This window comes from Daldinia vernicosa, assembly GCF_022497035.1.
Source record: "Daldinia vernicosa strain CBS 139.73 unplaced genomic scaffold F5Y00scaffold_39, whole genome shotgun sequence".
In the NCBI taxonomy this organism is placed as follows: domain Eukaryota; kingdom Fungi; phylum Ascomycota; class Sordariomycetes; order Xylariales; family Hypoxylaceae; genus Daldinia; species Daldinia vernicosa.
The window spans coordinates 116,386-130,934 of NW_025953955.1; the positions used below are offsets into that span (position 1 = coordinate 116,386).

At 46.9% G+C, this 14,549-nt stretch overlaps 6 protein-coding genes across 6 annotated transcripts; 3 read left to right on the plus strand and 3 right to left on the minus strand.

The window, feature by feature from the left end:
• Window positions 1-1,780: 1,780 nt before the first annotated feature.
• F5Y00DRAFT_254329 (sulfate permease) lies at window positions 1,781-3,987 on the plus strand (the record flags this gene model as incomplete). Its single annotated transcript, XM_048010152.1, has 3 exons — window positions 1,781-2,117; window positions 2,186-3,075; window positions 3,166-3,987. The coding sequence occupies 3 exons, from the start codon at window positions 1,781-1,783 to the stop codon at window positions 3,985-3,987; spliced, it is 2,049 nt and encodes a 682-aa protein (XP_047862813.1).
• A 552-nt stretch (window positions 3,988-4,539) lies between these two features.
• On the minus strand, window positions 4,540-6,452 carry F5Y00DRAFT_242756 (putative methylenetetrahydrofolate dehydrogenase). Its single transcript, XM_048008564.1, has 4 exons — window positions 6,185-6,452; window positions 5,827-6,047; window positions 5,016-5,748; window positions 4,540-4,958 (listed from the first exon to the last, which is right to left on the minus strand). Exons 1-4 carry the CDS (start codon window positions 6,434-6,436, stop codon window positions 4,866-4,868), a joined length of 1,299 nt encoding a protein of 432 aa, XP_047862814.1. The 5' UTR covers window positions 6,437-6,452; the 3' UTR covers window positions 4,540-4,865.
• Window positions 6,453-6,712: 260 nt separating this feature from the next.
• Window positions 6,713-10,818, plus strand: F5Y00DRAFT_242759 (Dos2-interacting transcription regulator of RNA-Pol-II-domain-containing protein). The gene is made up of 3 exons (XM_048008565.1): window positions 6,713-6,995; window positions 7,063-9,536; window positions 9,589-10,818. Exons 1-3 carry the CDS (start codon window positions 6,902-6,904, stop codon window positions 10,588-10,590), a joined length of 3,570 nt encoding a protein of 1,189 aa, XP_047862815.1. The 5' UTR covers window positions 6,713-6,901; the 3' UTR covers window positions 10,591-10,818.
• Window positions 10,819-11,928, minus strand: F5Y00DRAFT_242762 (SPC25-domain-containing protein). The gene is made up of 3 exons (XM_048008566.1): window positions 11,727-11,928; window positions 11,369-11,652; window positions 10,819-11,254 (listed from the first exon to the last, which is right to left on the minus strand). The coding sequence occupies exons 1-3, from the start codon at window positions 11,764-11,766 to the stop codon at window positions 10,910-10,912; spliced, it is 669 nt and encodes a 222-aa protein (XP_047862816.1). The 5' UTR covers window positions 11,767-11,928; the 3' UTR covers window positions 10,819-10,909.
• Window positions 11,929-12,077: 149 nt separating this feature from the next.
• F5Y00DRAFT_242764 (uncharacterized protein) lies at window positions 12,078-13,884 on the plus strand. Its single transcript, XM_048008567.1, has 4 exons — window positions 12,078-12,241; window positions 12,303-12,336; window positions 12,400-12,922; window positions 12,987-13,884. The coding sequence occupies exons 1-4, from the start codon at window positions 12,195-12,197 to the stop codon at window positions 13,166-13,168; spliced, it is 786 nt and encodes a 261-aa protein (XP_047862817.1). The 5' UTR covers window positions 12,078-12,194; the 3' UTR covers window positions 13,169-13,884.
• F5Y00DRAFT_264104 (RNA polymerase III subunit Rpc25-domain-containing protein) lies at window positions 13,279-14,120 on the minus strand (the record flags this gene model as incomplete). Its single annotated transcript, XM_048011596.1, has 5 exons — window positions 13,279-13,507; window positions 13,566-13,629; window positions 13,688-13,774; window positions 13,862-14,057; window positions 14,109-14,120. 5 exons carry the CDS (start codon window positions 14,118-14,120, stop codon window positions 13,279-13,281), a joined length of 588 nt encoding a protein of 195 aa, XP_047862818.1.
• Between the last annotated feature and the right edge of the window lie 429 nt (window positions 14,121-14,549).

Sequence of the window (14,549 nt, forward strand, 5' to 3'; positions counted from 1 at the left end):
AAGATTCAAGAACATGCCGCATAACCAAGGTCTTGTCCATGCAATGTGACCGTTACACCCAAAGCTTGGTACGTGTCAAGCTTTCTCTTACCCTTGTAACTTAACCGAGAGGGGAAACGTTAGAACCAGTGGCGCTGTTCGACGGTGCTTGGCCGCATCGTCCAACTAAAATCTCCGGCAGTAGAAATATACCCCGGTTATACGGCAACGTATTAAGTGACCCGTTTGTTTCCTACGGACGCAGTCCAAGAGTCTTGGACTTCTAGGCGGTATGCTTAACTACCACGCAATCGCATTGCGAAGCGTGACTACAAGCATGTCAATCCTTAATTCCTTGGGCCTTGGCCTATGTACTATCGCGACCGTGATCCAAGGACTCGGAATGCTTTTGAAACTTATAGAATGCCAAGAGATCTAACTAATCAAGACTATAGATCGCAGTTTTGTATTCGTGTAAAGTTGGCCAAGATGTGCATACTACATTTGCGAAATTGAATTGAGTTATCCTACCTTGTGATACACGGTAGACAAGTATCTAGATGCACACAAGGGGCACTGTTGCCACAGTAACCAGGTGTACAGTACGCCCCCTGTAATCATGTTATTCAGCGGACCCCTAGAGCTACTTCTCTAAGATCCTAAAGCGTATATCTATTGCCGCCTTAGGAGGTTGTTGTGGTTCTCCAGAAACGTTGTTTTAGAGTATTTTATGCCATAAAGCCTTGGTATAATAGTTGAGACGTTTTAAAGGGCGTTGTTTTATTTAGAATTAGAAGCCTTGTTTTATATCGTGCACATCTGAAAAGGTAATATTATTTCAGGGGGTGTACTGTAAGAAAGATAATTATAAGATGATTCTACCCCAGATCTGCTATTTCTAGATATCAGCACAAGGAACCGTGAAAGCCCACGGTGAAGTTCCACTAACGATGAGTCCATTCATATGTTATACCCAACTCCGTTATAATCACAAAACAGCTGCGTGACGGCGATGCTAAACGCTGGACGAAACGCATTTCTTGGCACTGATTGGCTCGCTGAACGACCCAAGATAGGTGGTAGATCACGAATCTACTGTTTCTATTTTAGAAGACAATCCCGTCTCATATACATGCTCCAACGTCCCACATACGGTCAACTACCCCGCGTCTCTATATCACTTCCTGGACGGTACTGTCACCCCAAAGTTATGATCGACTATTAACACTGGCATACAGTTGCATTTAGCCACGAAATGGCGCCTAATCCTGTATCTCAGATTCGCCTGTGCGAGTCGTTTGCATAGCAGTTAAAGACGGAAGACTCTTTTGCTTCCCCCTGAAGCCCGGGTCGTACCCTGGGCCTCCGCGTGGGCTATGGAGTGTGACTGATGCTGTGCTCCCTCGCACTGCCGTTTACATGAGCTGAGCAGGAAAAGGAGGTCGATACTTGAAGAGAATCTCTATAATACCGACAGAGTGGCGAGAATGTGCCGAGGGGGGGTGTGATCGCTACGGAGGTGATAGGTTCTCTGAGTTGAGGGCGTTGTTGTCTCCATGATTGAGTATCTTCTTCATGGAACCTTCTGTTTACGGATGCCACCCTTTCAAATGTATTGATTGGAGCGTAATGTAAGGTAGATACTGACTCTCTATAGACTTGAGTTCAAGGTCTATATTAAGGTCTATATTAAGGTCTATATTAAGGTCTATATTAATATCTATGTCGAGATCAGCCTCATTAATCTGAAGACATAATTCATCAGCTTCAATCTTTTGATCCCTTCTTCTTCTTCTCAACCATGGAGAGGCAAGCTACAGCCGTCAAAAACGCCGTGAAGGAGGAGTTCCGGACGGACGTTACCTTCAACCGGGTGGCCAAGTTCGCCCGCACTGCACCTAGACACTTCCCATCGGCTGCCAAACAGTATCTTGCTGACAAGCTTCCTATCATCCAGTGGCTGCCACGATATTCCCCGCCATGGCTTCTCCAGGACTTCATGGCTGGTCTCACGATCGGAGTCCTACTCATCCCTCAAGGTCTAGCTTATGCCAAAATCGCAACAATTCCGATTGAGAATGGTCTCTATTCCTGCTGGGTTCCTGCTGCCGTGATGGTGTTTATGGGGACATCAAAAGGTGAGATATTCCCTAACTCATAACTATTACACAATGGCATAATTTAAGATACTTACAAAGAAGCATAGATCTATCAACGGGGCCAACTTCGATCTTGGGTCTACTAACCGCAGAAATCATCCGCGATCTCAAGAACGAGTACTCCAGCACCGACATCTCATCGGCCGTCGCTATGATGGTAGGCATCTGGTCCCTCCTTATAGGCTTGCTTGGGCTCGGATTCCTCCTCGACTACGTTTCGATCCCCGTCCTCACCGGATTCATATCTGCAACAGCCTTCGTAATCGGCATGGGCCAAGTCGGCTCCCTAGTCGGACTCAGCAACGTACCGGACGGCGCCTTCAACCAGTTGGGCAACATCCTAAAACGTCTCCCACACTGGGACGGTCCAACTTGCGGAGTCGGTTTCGGAACCATAGTCGTCCTACTAGCCCTCGAGAAGATAGGCAAGAAATGGGGCAACAAGCACTTCGCCATCAGGTACATGTCGAGCAGCAGGGCGATCATTGTGATGGTAATATTTACTCTGATCTCGTACCTCGTCAACAAAGATCGCGACGATTACCTCTGGGGTATCAGCGAAGTTGATACCCATGGAATTCAACATCCGAAAGCCCCAGGCGCCGACCTTCTCGCGAGGGTCGCGGCTCGGTCCATCGCTCCCTTAGTTGCGTGTACCCTTGAACACCAAGCAGTCGGCAAGGCATTCGCTCGCCGAAACCACTACGCTATCGATCAGACTCAAGAGTTCAACTACCTCGGCGTTACCAACATCGTCAACTCATTCTTTGGCGCAATGCCGGTCGGCGGAGCCATATCTAGAACGGCTGTCAACTCGGAGTGCCACGTCAGGAGCCCCCTAAACGGCGTCGTTACTGCGGGTTTCATCATCTTGACTCTATACGTGTTCTCGCCTGCTCTCTACTGGCTACCTAAATCAACCTTGGCTGCTATCATCGTAAGTCTCCCCCTTGGTTTTACCAACGAGATGAGACTTCCGTGTAAAATGCCTAGTTACATTACTTACTAACACCTCCCTTCTAAACAGATCATGGCTGTAATACACCTCTTCGGACCCCTCTCCCTAATCTGGCGCTACTGGCGCATATCCCTAGCCGACTTCATCGCCTGCATGGTCGCCTTCTGGGTCACCATCTTCGTCTCGGCCGAGATCGGCATCGGCGCCGCCGCAGGATGGAGCGTCGCATGGACGCTTCTCCGATCCGCATTCGTAACACCGTCGATCCACGCCAGCGAAACGGTAGACAACTCGGGCACGCTGCAGCCGCTCGCGCGGGTCTCGACGCAGCAGGTGCCGCAGAACGGGGCGACGGAGAACGTCGGGGGTCCAGCTATCCCCGACGATACGGTGGTAGTGCGCTTCGCGGATTCGCTGTTCTTCCCGAACGCGAACCGCAATAAGGTCAACGCGCTCGAGGCGATTCAGCTCGTGTACCCGTCGGTGCAGAGCCCAACTTACAGCGCGGATGCGGAGCGCTTATGGAGCGTGGCGGCTGAGCAGCGGCTAGAGCGTCTTCGTACGGCACGAGGCGTCGTCATGCGCCAGATGCCTCTAGCCGTTGTGATTTTGGACTTCGGCATGGTGCCATTTATCGACGCGACAGGTATTACGGCCTTAGCAGAGCTCAAGGATGATATCCGCCGCCAGCTCGGATTCGGTGTGCAAATACGGATCGTGGGCATGACGAAGGGCGTACGCCGTCGCTTCAAACGCGCTAGCTGGAAACTTGCGGACGCGGACGACCTGCTTGATGGCGATGCTGATATTGTGTATCCTTCTTTGGAGAGGGCAATTTGGGACGAGCGTGACCGGGACAGCTTGAAGGGTATTACGACGGAAAAGGCTTAAATATATTAGGGGTGGAGTGTGTAATGATTTCGTGTTTTGCCTTGCTCTTACCGCTATGTAAATTCTGGGTATGGGGCAGAGGGATCTGAGTCTGAATATTGAGTGTTTGTAAAAAGGAAAAGGATACCTAAGCACCCAATATGCTAACTTGGTGGATTTCAAGGAAAGAAATAGGTACCTTTAGTAAATCGAGACACCAATATACTACATATCAGATGAACTAGCTATATCGCATCAACATGAAGTATTGTTGAAATAGTTGGGTTAGAATTAGATGTTTACTCCATGAAAGAATAAGAAGCTCCCTGTTTACAATTTCCTTCATTACCCTGAAAGCTCTTAACTCTGATCTGGTATTTTCACCTCGTATTCCTCTATATAAACCGCTAAATGATAAGAATTCAAGTCTCTAGGTGTACTATATAGTTAAGGATCTCATTATAACACTCCTAAAAGCATCTTGTTGTATAATATTCAAGTTGTAAGAATTCGAAGCAAGACCTGGACTATTTCTAGATAGTTCCTCTTTCACCATATCACGACGGTTTTGCTCGCTATAATACGCAAGTCTATGTGTACGACTTCCTTTAGTTTATCAATATACCAAAGTTTCCATACAACTGGGTATCCCTTTAAACCCTATCAGCTTTAAGGTTTTCTTACCGGTTAAATATTTGCTTTTCCTCATGGTCGAGGCTCTATTTAGTTTTAAATCCATGCTAAAACATGAGCATAAATGGTTAAGTCAAAAATGTCGTTTTAATAACTTATAATTGAAATCAAGTCCCGCAACCTTTTATAGCACGCCTCGGGCATGCATTCCTAATGAGATCTAATAGTATATGAGATATCGGGGTATCAGCTTGTGGCTTCTAATTTTAACCATCTACAAATGCTTCGCTCTTGGCCTTCTGCGTACTCTCGTCGGTAGATCCGTCTTTGTTAGTTGAAGGGCGGTTTGCAATTAAGCGCTGAGCTGGGGGTCAGTATGCCGTAAAAAAATCTAGCTTAAGTTATAGATCACATACCACGAGATTTCTAAGTAGCACTGCAATTGTAACTTTGCCGACAGAAGGCACGTATATTGATGCCTTCTCTTTGATAGCAGGCCCATCGAAGTTTCGGAAAGAAGAGAAGTTAATGCAGACGGTTCCATCGCGGATAAGTTCCGTCGGCACCTTGAATTTCTCTGTGGGGACACCGCCAATGATGACGTCGCTGATGGGTATACACTGCTCCAAGGTCCAGCCCTCCTTGTCTTGAACCTGATGCCGTGGCTGCTTGATGCCCTGGCCACGAGTGAAGAGCTGAACTCCTGTTATGTCGACAGAGTACACAGTGGCGCCATCATTAGCAAGTAGAGCAGCCAATGGACGGCCATTGACCTCTGAGCGGTTGATGACGGTGATGGTTCTCCCAAAAAGTCGGTTTCCATAGGGCAGGATAGAGTTGTAGATCTGAAGGTACTCTAAGATCTTAACGACGGCCAGCGGGGTGCAGGGCAAGATAGACTTCTTCAGGTTCTGTGGAGGATCCAGAAACCTGACATTGTAGTACATGTTGTGAATATGTTTATGGCAGAGGCCCTCAACATCTTTGGAGAGCGAGACGGTCTCCTGAACATAGCGGTCGTGAGCTGGGTTGCCAGGGAAGATGGGATAGTAGACGATAATGCCATCTACTTTGTTGTCCTCGTTGGCATTCATAATTTCTTCTTCTAGTTTATCCTTGTCTACTTGACGCAGGTCGAAGGTAAAGCCGCTAATCATCAGTAAGCATTATGCCCCCAGTGTAAGTGAGCAAACAAATCCACTGCATTGAGAGCATGCGATTTCTTACTTCTCTTCACAAGTCTTCTTTGACCATTCGGCATACTTGACAGCTGCTGGGTCACCGTTGGCAAGGAAGGCAACTAGGGTGGGTTGACCCTCGTTATCTTTCTGAATAGACTTCAGTGTATCCTTGACCTCAGTGAGGAGACCTCTAGCAATGGTGTCTGCTAATATGACCTTGCAGGTCTTTGGTACATCTTGCGTAGCCATAGTTGGGTAGGAATTAGACTAGTTAGACTGAATTAGCTGATAGATTCATATATTATAATAGTAAGACAGAAATTCTAAAAGTGTTGTATCACAAATGGGACGAATGGGATATGAAGGTATATATATAATACAGGGGCGAGTGAATTTCGACATACCTGCCCCACCACAAGTGCTTGTAGTGCCCCGCGATCTAAATTGAGGGAGCGTCGCGGCTTGTGTAATTTGTGTTGGTGTTTGTGTAGAGTGTGTAAGTTAACGTAAGCAAAGGGACGCGTATAAGAAATGTTAAGCTTATGGTGAAGAAGGTCTTGTGATAATGGAAAACCACGAATTGGACGGTTAATTGTATATCTAAAAGAACAGTATGGGGAATGAGCAACTAAATGAGGTAGATTAACAGATCTCATCGTCAAACATCCGGAGTCGCTGTTGACTGAAGCCAAGTTTTTTTTCTTATCACCCCACCACGCTAGCCGATATGACCTGTGTGAAAGTGCCTGAAAAAAAAAATTGATTGCCCCTCTTACTTCTTTAGGTATAGAATTGGCCCTAAATCGGCATCTGTACAAGCAATCTAGCCGGATCATCTTGCAGCCGCGGGGCATTTCGTCATTCAGATTAGATTAGGTAGGTACAACCTCAGGCCGGGCGTTACCTTTATGTATGTACATCCATAAGCCTTATGGTGTTAACAAAGTACTGGATTTACCTACTTCGATACCTATATTCTGACTGTTGCGATAGCGCGTCATCAATATTCACCGCATTTTCTAATAGGATAATTATTCCAGGCGCGTTCATTAAAGAAAAAGCACACCAAAAGACGCCTGTTCGACTCTGTCGAATAGCGTTGTCTTGTCCCACTGCGAAATATGGCGGGCGTCAAGTTTGACGATCTCGCTTTGCAGTATGTTCTCACAGATGAGAAAGACCAGGAACAGGCAATATCAGAGAAAGCAGCTACAGGTAAGCTTTTCCCGTAACCCCGTAACACAATAAAAATAAAAATGACATGCCAACACCATCTTCCAAGGAATCCAAGAATCCACAAACAGCAGAATAGCCGTCGGCCAGTGGGTCGCATCTATAAACCGTTGGATTCAACCGAGCAATGATTCCAGCGATGATAACTTCATCACACGGGCAAAGGCGCTGGACTTTCTAGCTAGCACCCTTGGGATTCTAAAGAAGAGAGATGTGTCCCTGAAAGCTGACCAAGTTAAGCTCTTGGTGACTTTCTTTGGTTCCCTCTTTTCGAGCGATCACCGAGCTGGTGTTACAGCTTCTGCTAAAGCTTTGAAACACCTGGTTAGCATGAAGTCATTCCAACCCACTCTAGGAGATGATATAATTTCAAGCATCTGTAAATTGGGCGATGATTTCAAACTACAGACACCAGTGACACGCCTAGAGCTCTATGAATTATTTCTTGGGCTGCTTCAGGATCCTGCTGTGGCCAACGATCTTGAATACCGCCACGGAAACACGTGCGGATTTATAACCAGTCTTCTGGACCTATGCCGGAACGAAAGGGATCCGTTGAATTTAATGAAGTGGTTTGAGATTCTAAAAATATTTCTACAGAACTTTTCACCGTCGGAAGAGATTACGTTAGAGGTCTTCAAAACATTCTCAGCTTATTTCCCCATTTCTCTGCGGTCGTCAGCTACACCGTCAGGTATTACCGCCGATGATCTGAAGGGCGCTGTGCGATCATGCTTCGCCGCCCATTACCGCGTAGCTAACCATACGATACCATATCTTATTAACAAACTTGATCAGGGGGACGCGGTGACCGTTGCCGTAAAGGTCGACATTCTGCAGACCCTTGACGCATGCCTAGTACAATATGAGCATCCCAAGAAGAGTGTTGTTCCATTTGTTGATCAGATATGGAGCTCACTTAAATACGAGGTTCGAAACGGCGAGATCCCGGACACTATCAAGGCAACCCTGAAGGTCATACGATCCCTTACCACACGGCTTGACGAGGATGAACTTCGATCGTTCTTAGCAAGCGCTTGGAGGGATCTCGTCGAAGACTTATCCAGTCCAACCTACACGGCCCAGGCTGGTAGACTCCTGGTTGCAATTTCTGGGGCCGGTTTCCAGTCGTTTTCGAGTATCACTCCCCAGGCCATATCCCATGCTCAATCTACACTTAGACATACCCAGTCTACATCGCATAAACAAGAACTTGTGGCGTTACTCAACTCTATACTCACCATACGATCACATCTAGTAGATACACTGAAGGACGACCCAAATGTCGATAGGAGCTTGGGTCTACTGAAGGACGAACTATTTGGTGATTCACTCTTCTCTGAAGTCTATGCACCTCTATGGGAAGAAATATCGGGTTCTCAGGAAGCAGAGAAAGTAGGCGTCTTCAAGAAAGTCTTGGAAGGACTTGCCGTTCTTGTAGGACAGCGATCTAGTGATGCCGGGCCTTCTCATCAGCTATGTTCTCCTTCCACTTGCGATAAGATCTTTAGTTGGCTCGCAAGCCCCTCTATCATCTATCCCTTAGAAGGTAAAAAGTTCAATGAAAACAACAGCGATACGAACCAAGACATCCGGGATGCTGCTGTTACTGCGCTGAAGGAAGCTGTACCTCTATACCCCCCAGCATTCCAACTCCTGCTGCAGCAGTACCTCTCCTCACTCAAGGTAGCATACCAGCAGCAACTCGCTCTAGACGAGCTCCCATTGGAGATGAAACTAGTTGCTGGTACCCTATGTGAAGTTGGTAGCTCAAATTTGGTCGGAAGCCGTTGGTTATTATCAAACTCCGTCTCCTTGATCAACGTCCTACTCGAGAGTCTATTATGGATGGTGTCAGAGCAGGCATCAATAAGATATTGGACTGCGCTCATCTGTTCTATTCATTTTTCTATTATACAGTCCTTGAGTTCCACAGCAAAGCAAACGTCTGACCCCTTACAACCAAAGCGGCCTAGTATTACAAAGGAATGGTACATGCGATTTACCAATATTATTGAGAATTCCGGTGCCCCTCGGCTTGACTTGAACAAATCTGGAATTCCCGGACCTACAATTAAGGCGCTCGAAGAGTTAGGGACAGATGAGATTGACGTCCATCAGCAGCTATTGGCGTACTCTTTATCCGTCGTGGAACAATTATACCGTCGTTTCACTACCGTCCAGTACCAAGGTGACGGGGCAAACGGAAACGGACCCCAAATAGGACTCGGTGAAGATTTCAAGGGGGGACGTGATTCCAATGTTGAACAGGATATATGCCTTCATCAACTTGGTCTTTTAGCCGCGTCAGTTGTTCGGTCTTTGAATGAGGATGAACAGAAGGCTCTGGACTTAAGCAAGGATGCGTTCATTCTTTTCCATAGTATTGATTCCACCAACGCCACAACTATGGGACATCCACCTTTGGAGACTATTGGAGTAAGCTCACTGGACGAATTCCGTACAGCACCTTTATCGATGGGTATCCTTCAGGGTCTCTATCCTGGTGTGATGAACGTAGAGGTGAGCAAAGGTCTTTTCGGCTCGCACTGATAGTAGCTAACTGTATTTCTAGTATCATGCCAACGCACTGAAGAATATTTGCACAGTCCTGACCACCGGCCCGTTACCTGGCCCAGATACAACAAGGGTCGCGTTAGATATTATCCTTACGATATTGTCAAATAAGCTCCGTATGGAAGATGAAACTCACAGCAACGAAAAACTACGAATTCAACAAAACTTGATCGATGCCTTAACAAACACTTTGAATGATGTTTCGGGATTCAGTGTTCGCGTCATCCGTAGCATTCTTCACTTCTTAGCCGGCGATGTGGCACGATTCAGGAGTAATCCTGATACACATAACGCGTTACTCAAGTTGGTGTGTGAAAGAGCGCCATCGGATCCCACACTAGGCCGCCGGTTCGCAGTGAACTTCGAAGTACTCGTTAGTCCTAAGGAGTGCCTTGAGAAAGAAAACCATGCGATTCGAAAGAGACTAAGTGGCGAGTGGCTGTACTTTAAGGTCATCCAGCCTTATTTGAAGGACTGCTTCCCTACCTCTGGGGTGGATGAGAGAATTACAGTTAATCGCGCTATAATGGTGTTCGCGATCCTAAAGCACTTAAAGTACGAACAGTACTCTAGCGACATTGAACAGATCGTGCGGATCGGTATCCGGTCCCTATCTACCTTTGATAACAGCGTGGAAATGGAATCCTGCGTTAATGTCCTGCTACAAGTACTCGAGAAGGAGCCGGACGCACTCAAAGAGCATATAGCTGGTCTTATCTCAGGTATGATGGTAGTCTACGAGACGTTTAGAAAGGGAAGCAAAACTGCGGGGTCTGTAGAGGATCATACGACGGGCAAGACAAAAGGAAACAAGCGAACCCTATGCCGGAAGTTTGCGCTAGAGTTCTTCCAAAAACTACCGAGCTCGTATGAGTCTCAGTATCTCGTGCCTTACCGTCAGCAACTACTACGTCCTCTATCGGCAGCTTGCGGAGACCCGGTTAGAGAGATTCGACGAACGGCGCTAGAGGCTAGGAAGGCCTGGGAAGCGCTTGCTTAAAATTTTACTGCCGAGCATTTGTTGGGGTCATAGATGACCGACTGGAATACTATCATACTTGGCTACTATAGTTCAGATAGGGGTTGGCTTTTAAGTGGTAGTTGCTCTTAGTATAGGAGATACATACCAAAGCATATGCGAACTGTCCTCGACAACTATATTTAAGTACGTCTTGATAGTTTCGTAGCATCCCCATTATAATGGACTGACGTATGAATACATTGTAAACGGCAAAAAGCTATTCACGAGCAAGGCATCGTATCGGAAGGTATGGCATTATATTTCAACACATGGACCCATGCATTACTAGATTATTCCACTACGCCTTTCTGCGCTTCGACTTTTTGCTAGCTGGCGCCGCCTCGGCGCCAGTAGACGTAGACTGAGAAGCCGCAATGGCGTCTAGGACATCCGCATCGGCATTGAGAAAATCAGGCACTTGCGCAGCGGCTTGCACCCGCTTGGGGTCGGCCTTCGCGATCAACGGCACGGCCGTGGCGAAGACGGTTTGGAAGGGCCGCGCGATGAAGTGGCCCTGCACGTCGAACCACTCCGTGAACGATCGCGCTAACTCAATCGTTTCCGGCGACCCGTTCTTGGGCGTCACGGTGATCTTGACGTTGTAGATTGGCACGTTTTTCTTCGTCGAGGTAGATATCGAGATCTGTAGTCGTTTTAAGTATTAGTCGGAGCCCTACAAACTACTACTACTACTACTACTACTATTACCACTTCAAGGTAGTAGGTAAGTAGGTAAGTAAGTAAGTGAAGAGCATACCTTGGACCCGTCCGGCGCGACGCCCTGGTACACGGTGCCCTTCTCCACGAAGCTGATCCAGTACGTCAGGATGCCGTTTAGCAGGGCGTAAGCGGCGACGGCGGCAGCGGTGTAGTATTTGGTAGCGTCGAAGCCGAGCTTGTAGTCCCAGGCGAAGCAGGCGGCGGCGATGGCGAAGGCGCCGTACCCGAGGGCGAGCCGCGTGTCGATCAGCCGGTGGTCCTGCTTGAACTTGAGCGAGTTGAGGTAGTTGGGGATCGCATCGTCGGACGTGTTCTTCAGGTCTGCGTGGGGGGAATTAGTAGGTAGGTAGGTAGCTGGCTGGGTTTATTGTAGAGGGGGAGGATAATAATAATACCCGCGAGGTTGTGGACGGCAATTCGTTCCTGGGAGGCCATTGCCAAGCTCGATTCTCTATCCTGATGTTCGGAGAGGAGCTTTGTGAAAAAATATTCGCACTCGGATCGTGGTCGGTTGTGATGGGATGTCGAGGTGAAGGGGACGATAGCTTAGGTGTCCTTCTTAGTCGAATGTCTTGGTTGAGTGTAAGCTTGTGGAGGTACAAAATACTTCATAGTATAAGTGAGAGGTACACCATCTGCATAGGTGGCTTTGGGGGTGGGGCGCTTTAATGTTCAGCCCTGTACCGAGCTAAGTGTGTAATGAACGCTAATGGAACTTTACTCGGTATCGCATAATTTCATACATACATGTATACACCTACCTAGGTACCTAATCAATGCCGACTTGAGCTTTAACCACCATCAAGTGTGTTATACTATTTTGACAGCCACCTACTGTTAGACCACAGCATTAAGTTCACACGATGGCTCAATTACCACCGCAGACGATCCATAGGGATCCCCAGCTCTTGTAAGTGTTAGCTGGAGTATAGCTGGAGTAATGCTGAAGCTCTACTAACTCCGCTTCATAGCTACTGGATCCTACTTCCAATTACTGCCGTAATGGTAAGCCTTTATGTCCTTTTTGTCATTTCTATTCGAGGGGCTCGTGTGCTAATCAAAGAGCAGATTCTAACTGGTGTACTGCGATACTATGCCACCGTCCTTATGCAAACGCCTCCCAAGAAGCTCGACCAGAAAGCCATGAGAGAGCAACGGTCTCTACTACATGGCGTTGCCGTGCGTAGTAACTTTCACGTATTATCTGAGCCGTCTTTCCGCGCGAGGAGAGACTATCTCACCAATGCCTACGAATCCGGTGCTTTCCTGAAAGACCCCGAGCGCCGCGGCCAGCCTCCCCCGAATCCGATGACCGATCCCGGTGCCATGGATGGTATGATGGGTATGATGAAGAATAACATGGCTATGATGATTCCGAACACCCTTATCATGAGCTGGATCAATGCCTTCTTCAGTGGATTTGTTATCATCAAGTTACCTTTCCCTCTTACTATCAAGTTCAAGAGTATGCTACAGGCTGGCGTCGCAACCAAGGAAATGGACCCCAGATGGATGTCGAGTATCAGTTGGTACTTCTTGTGCTACTTTGGTCTGCAATTTGTATTCAACTTCTTGCTCGGAAACGAGAACGGTAAGTCCTTTTGGAGTCGTGTTTAACTACCTAGGTAGGCGTAACGAAGCTGACTATATACCAGCTGCCAACCAGATGGCACAACAGATGTCGGGAATGGGACCACAAAACGCCCAAATGTTCGGGCCTGGTGTCGATCCTGATAAACAGTTCAAGACAGAGGCTGAAAACCTTGCTGTGGTTGAGCATTACTCGGTCCTGGACGGAGTAGAAAATCGATTACTCGAGGGTATCAAGTCTAAATAAGAGGGCTGGGCAGCTAATCAGCCAAACCTATGCAAATAGCGGTCCCCAACCGAACGCCAGCATATGCAGTTGTATACAGTATACAGTTAGTTGAAGAGAACACTATGAAATCACTCCCACCACAAACAGACTCCGAGACCTTCTTTCATCATGGTCCCTTTTATGCGGTAAGGGGATAATTTCTTGGCCTTATCGACTGCTTCTTCCTCGGCACTCTCGGGAGTCTGGTCATGCCATTCCTCTTCGATCACCTGAAGGCGGACCATCTCGTTCTTGTCGTACCACATTGGATCGCCCTCGGGGTCATAGATCCATGTCCACGCCTTTTCCATATGGTTGCTAGAGATGGTGGTGAGTTCATTTGTAAGGAATATAATATAGACCAGGTGATACCTACTATTGTGTGTTCTCAGGCAACTCCTTGTACTCCACAAATATATCTTCAAAGAACTCAGTACGGACTGGTATCGGTTAGTGGTAATTCTCTATAGAGGTGCGACAAGTTTGATGGAAACATACTATGAATTCCATCTGGACTAGCTTCACTGATCCTTCCAAATATGGTCTCGCCCTTGAAGGGCCTGAAGACGATCATGCGAAACTCGACTATTATCTAATAGTTAGTATTGCTATTTACGGGCCGTTTCCTCAAGAAAATAAAATAAAATAAAAAGTAGAAAATGATATATATACCGTTGACATTAACCATACCACTTCCATGGCCGATGAGACCCTCGGACGCCCATAGTAGATCATACATGCAGATGCAAAGACCGATCTTCTGGATTACCCGGTTCGCGTACTTAGCATTGATGCTATCTTCTATCGCGACATGACTGGGCTTCTCAAAATTGTCTGGCCTGATCTGCACTAGATCGGCAATCTTTGTCTGAGGTTTTGGTTAGCTATAAAGATCTGGCATCCGCATAAGTTAACTGACCAGAATGAACATGGTTGCGACCGTAGCTGTAGTTGTTGTTATGAAAATCTCATCATACGCTCATTTACACAGTCTTGTATACTCCACCATGGGAAAGTATATAACAGAAGCAATGGGCCTTTTTTTTGTACTGTTTTATGTCTTGTGTAGGTAAAACGTAGTGAAAAGCATACCTAACCGTGTGATTGCAAAGACTAACACTGTACGGAAGTCCCCATCAAAAGTTTTGTCCATACGTGCCACCTGACAGCTTTTGATGCAGCTGTCTGGAACCTGACACCATGCGGCAGCCAAGATTAGAAATGTATACAAAATTTTAGGTTCAATATGCCAATAAAAACATTAAAATTGGATCTATTATAAGTACAAAAGCTTCTTTATACGCCTATGTAATTTTTATTGTTTGAGGAGAAGATTTTGAGTTATTATGTATAAGCGAAT

What these genes read in the sequence shown, in the direction of transcription:
- F5Y00DRAFT_242756 (XM_048008564.1), bottom strand. Translation starts at nt 6,436, where the DNA reads ATGAGATCTGTTAATCTACCTCATTTAGTTGCTCATTCCCCATACTGT. An exon ending in AAGCACTTGTGGTGGGGCAG is followed by an intron (nt 6,048 to 6,184) that starts GTATGTCGAAAT and finishes CAGTCTAACTAG; the next exon opens with TCTAATTCCTACCCAACTAT. An exon ending in AAGAAGACTTGTGAAGAGAA is followed by an intron (nt 5,749 to 5,826) that starts GTAAGAAATCGC and finishes ACTGATGATTAG; the next exon opens with CGGCTTTACCTTCGACCTGC.
- F5Y00DRAFT_242759 (XM_048008565.1), top strand. Translation starts at nt 6,902, where the DNA reads ATGGCGGGCGTCAAGTTTGACGATCTCGCTTTGCAGTATGTTCTCACA. An exon ending in ATCAGAGAAAGCAGCTACAG is followed by an intron (nt 6,996 to 7,062) that starts GTAAGCTTTTCC and finishes CCATCTTCCAAG; the next exon opens with GAATCCAAGAATCCACAAAC. An exon ending in CTGGTGTGATGAACGTAGAG is followed by an intron (nt 9,537 to 9,588) that starts GTGAGCAAAGGT and finishes CTGTATTTCTAG; the next exon opens with TATCATGCCAACGCACTGAA.
- F5Y00DRAFT_242762 (XM_048008566.1), bottom strand. Translation starts at nt 11,766, where the DNA reads ATGGCCTCCCAGGAACGAATTGCCGTCCACAACCTCGCGG. An exon ending in TGCCGTCCACAACCTCGCGG is followed by an intron (nt 11,653 to 11,726) that starts GTATTATTATTA and finishes CCCCCCACGCAG; the next exon opens with ACCTGAAGAACACGTCCGAC. An exon ending in TCGCGCCGGACGGGTCCAAG is followed by an intron (nt 11,255 to 11,368) that starts GTATGCTCTTCA and finishes AAACGACTACAG; the next exon opens with ATCTCGATATCTACCTCGAC.
- F5Y00DRAFT_242764 (XM_048008567.1), top strand. Translation starts at nt 12,195, where the DNA reads ATGGCTCAATTACCACCGCAGACGATCCATAGGGATCCCCAGCTCTT. An exon ending in TTCCAATTACTGCCGTAATG is followed by an intron (nt 12,337 to 12,399) that starts GTAAGCCTTTAT and finishes ATCAAAGAGCAG; the next exon opens with ATTCTAACTGGTGTACTGCG. An exon ending in CTTGCTCGGAAACGAGAACG is followed by an intron (nt 12,923 to 12,986) that starts GTAAGTCCTTTT and finishes ACTATATACCAG; the next exon opens with CTGCCAACCAGATGGCACAA.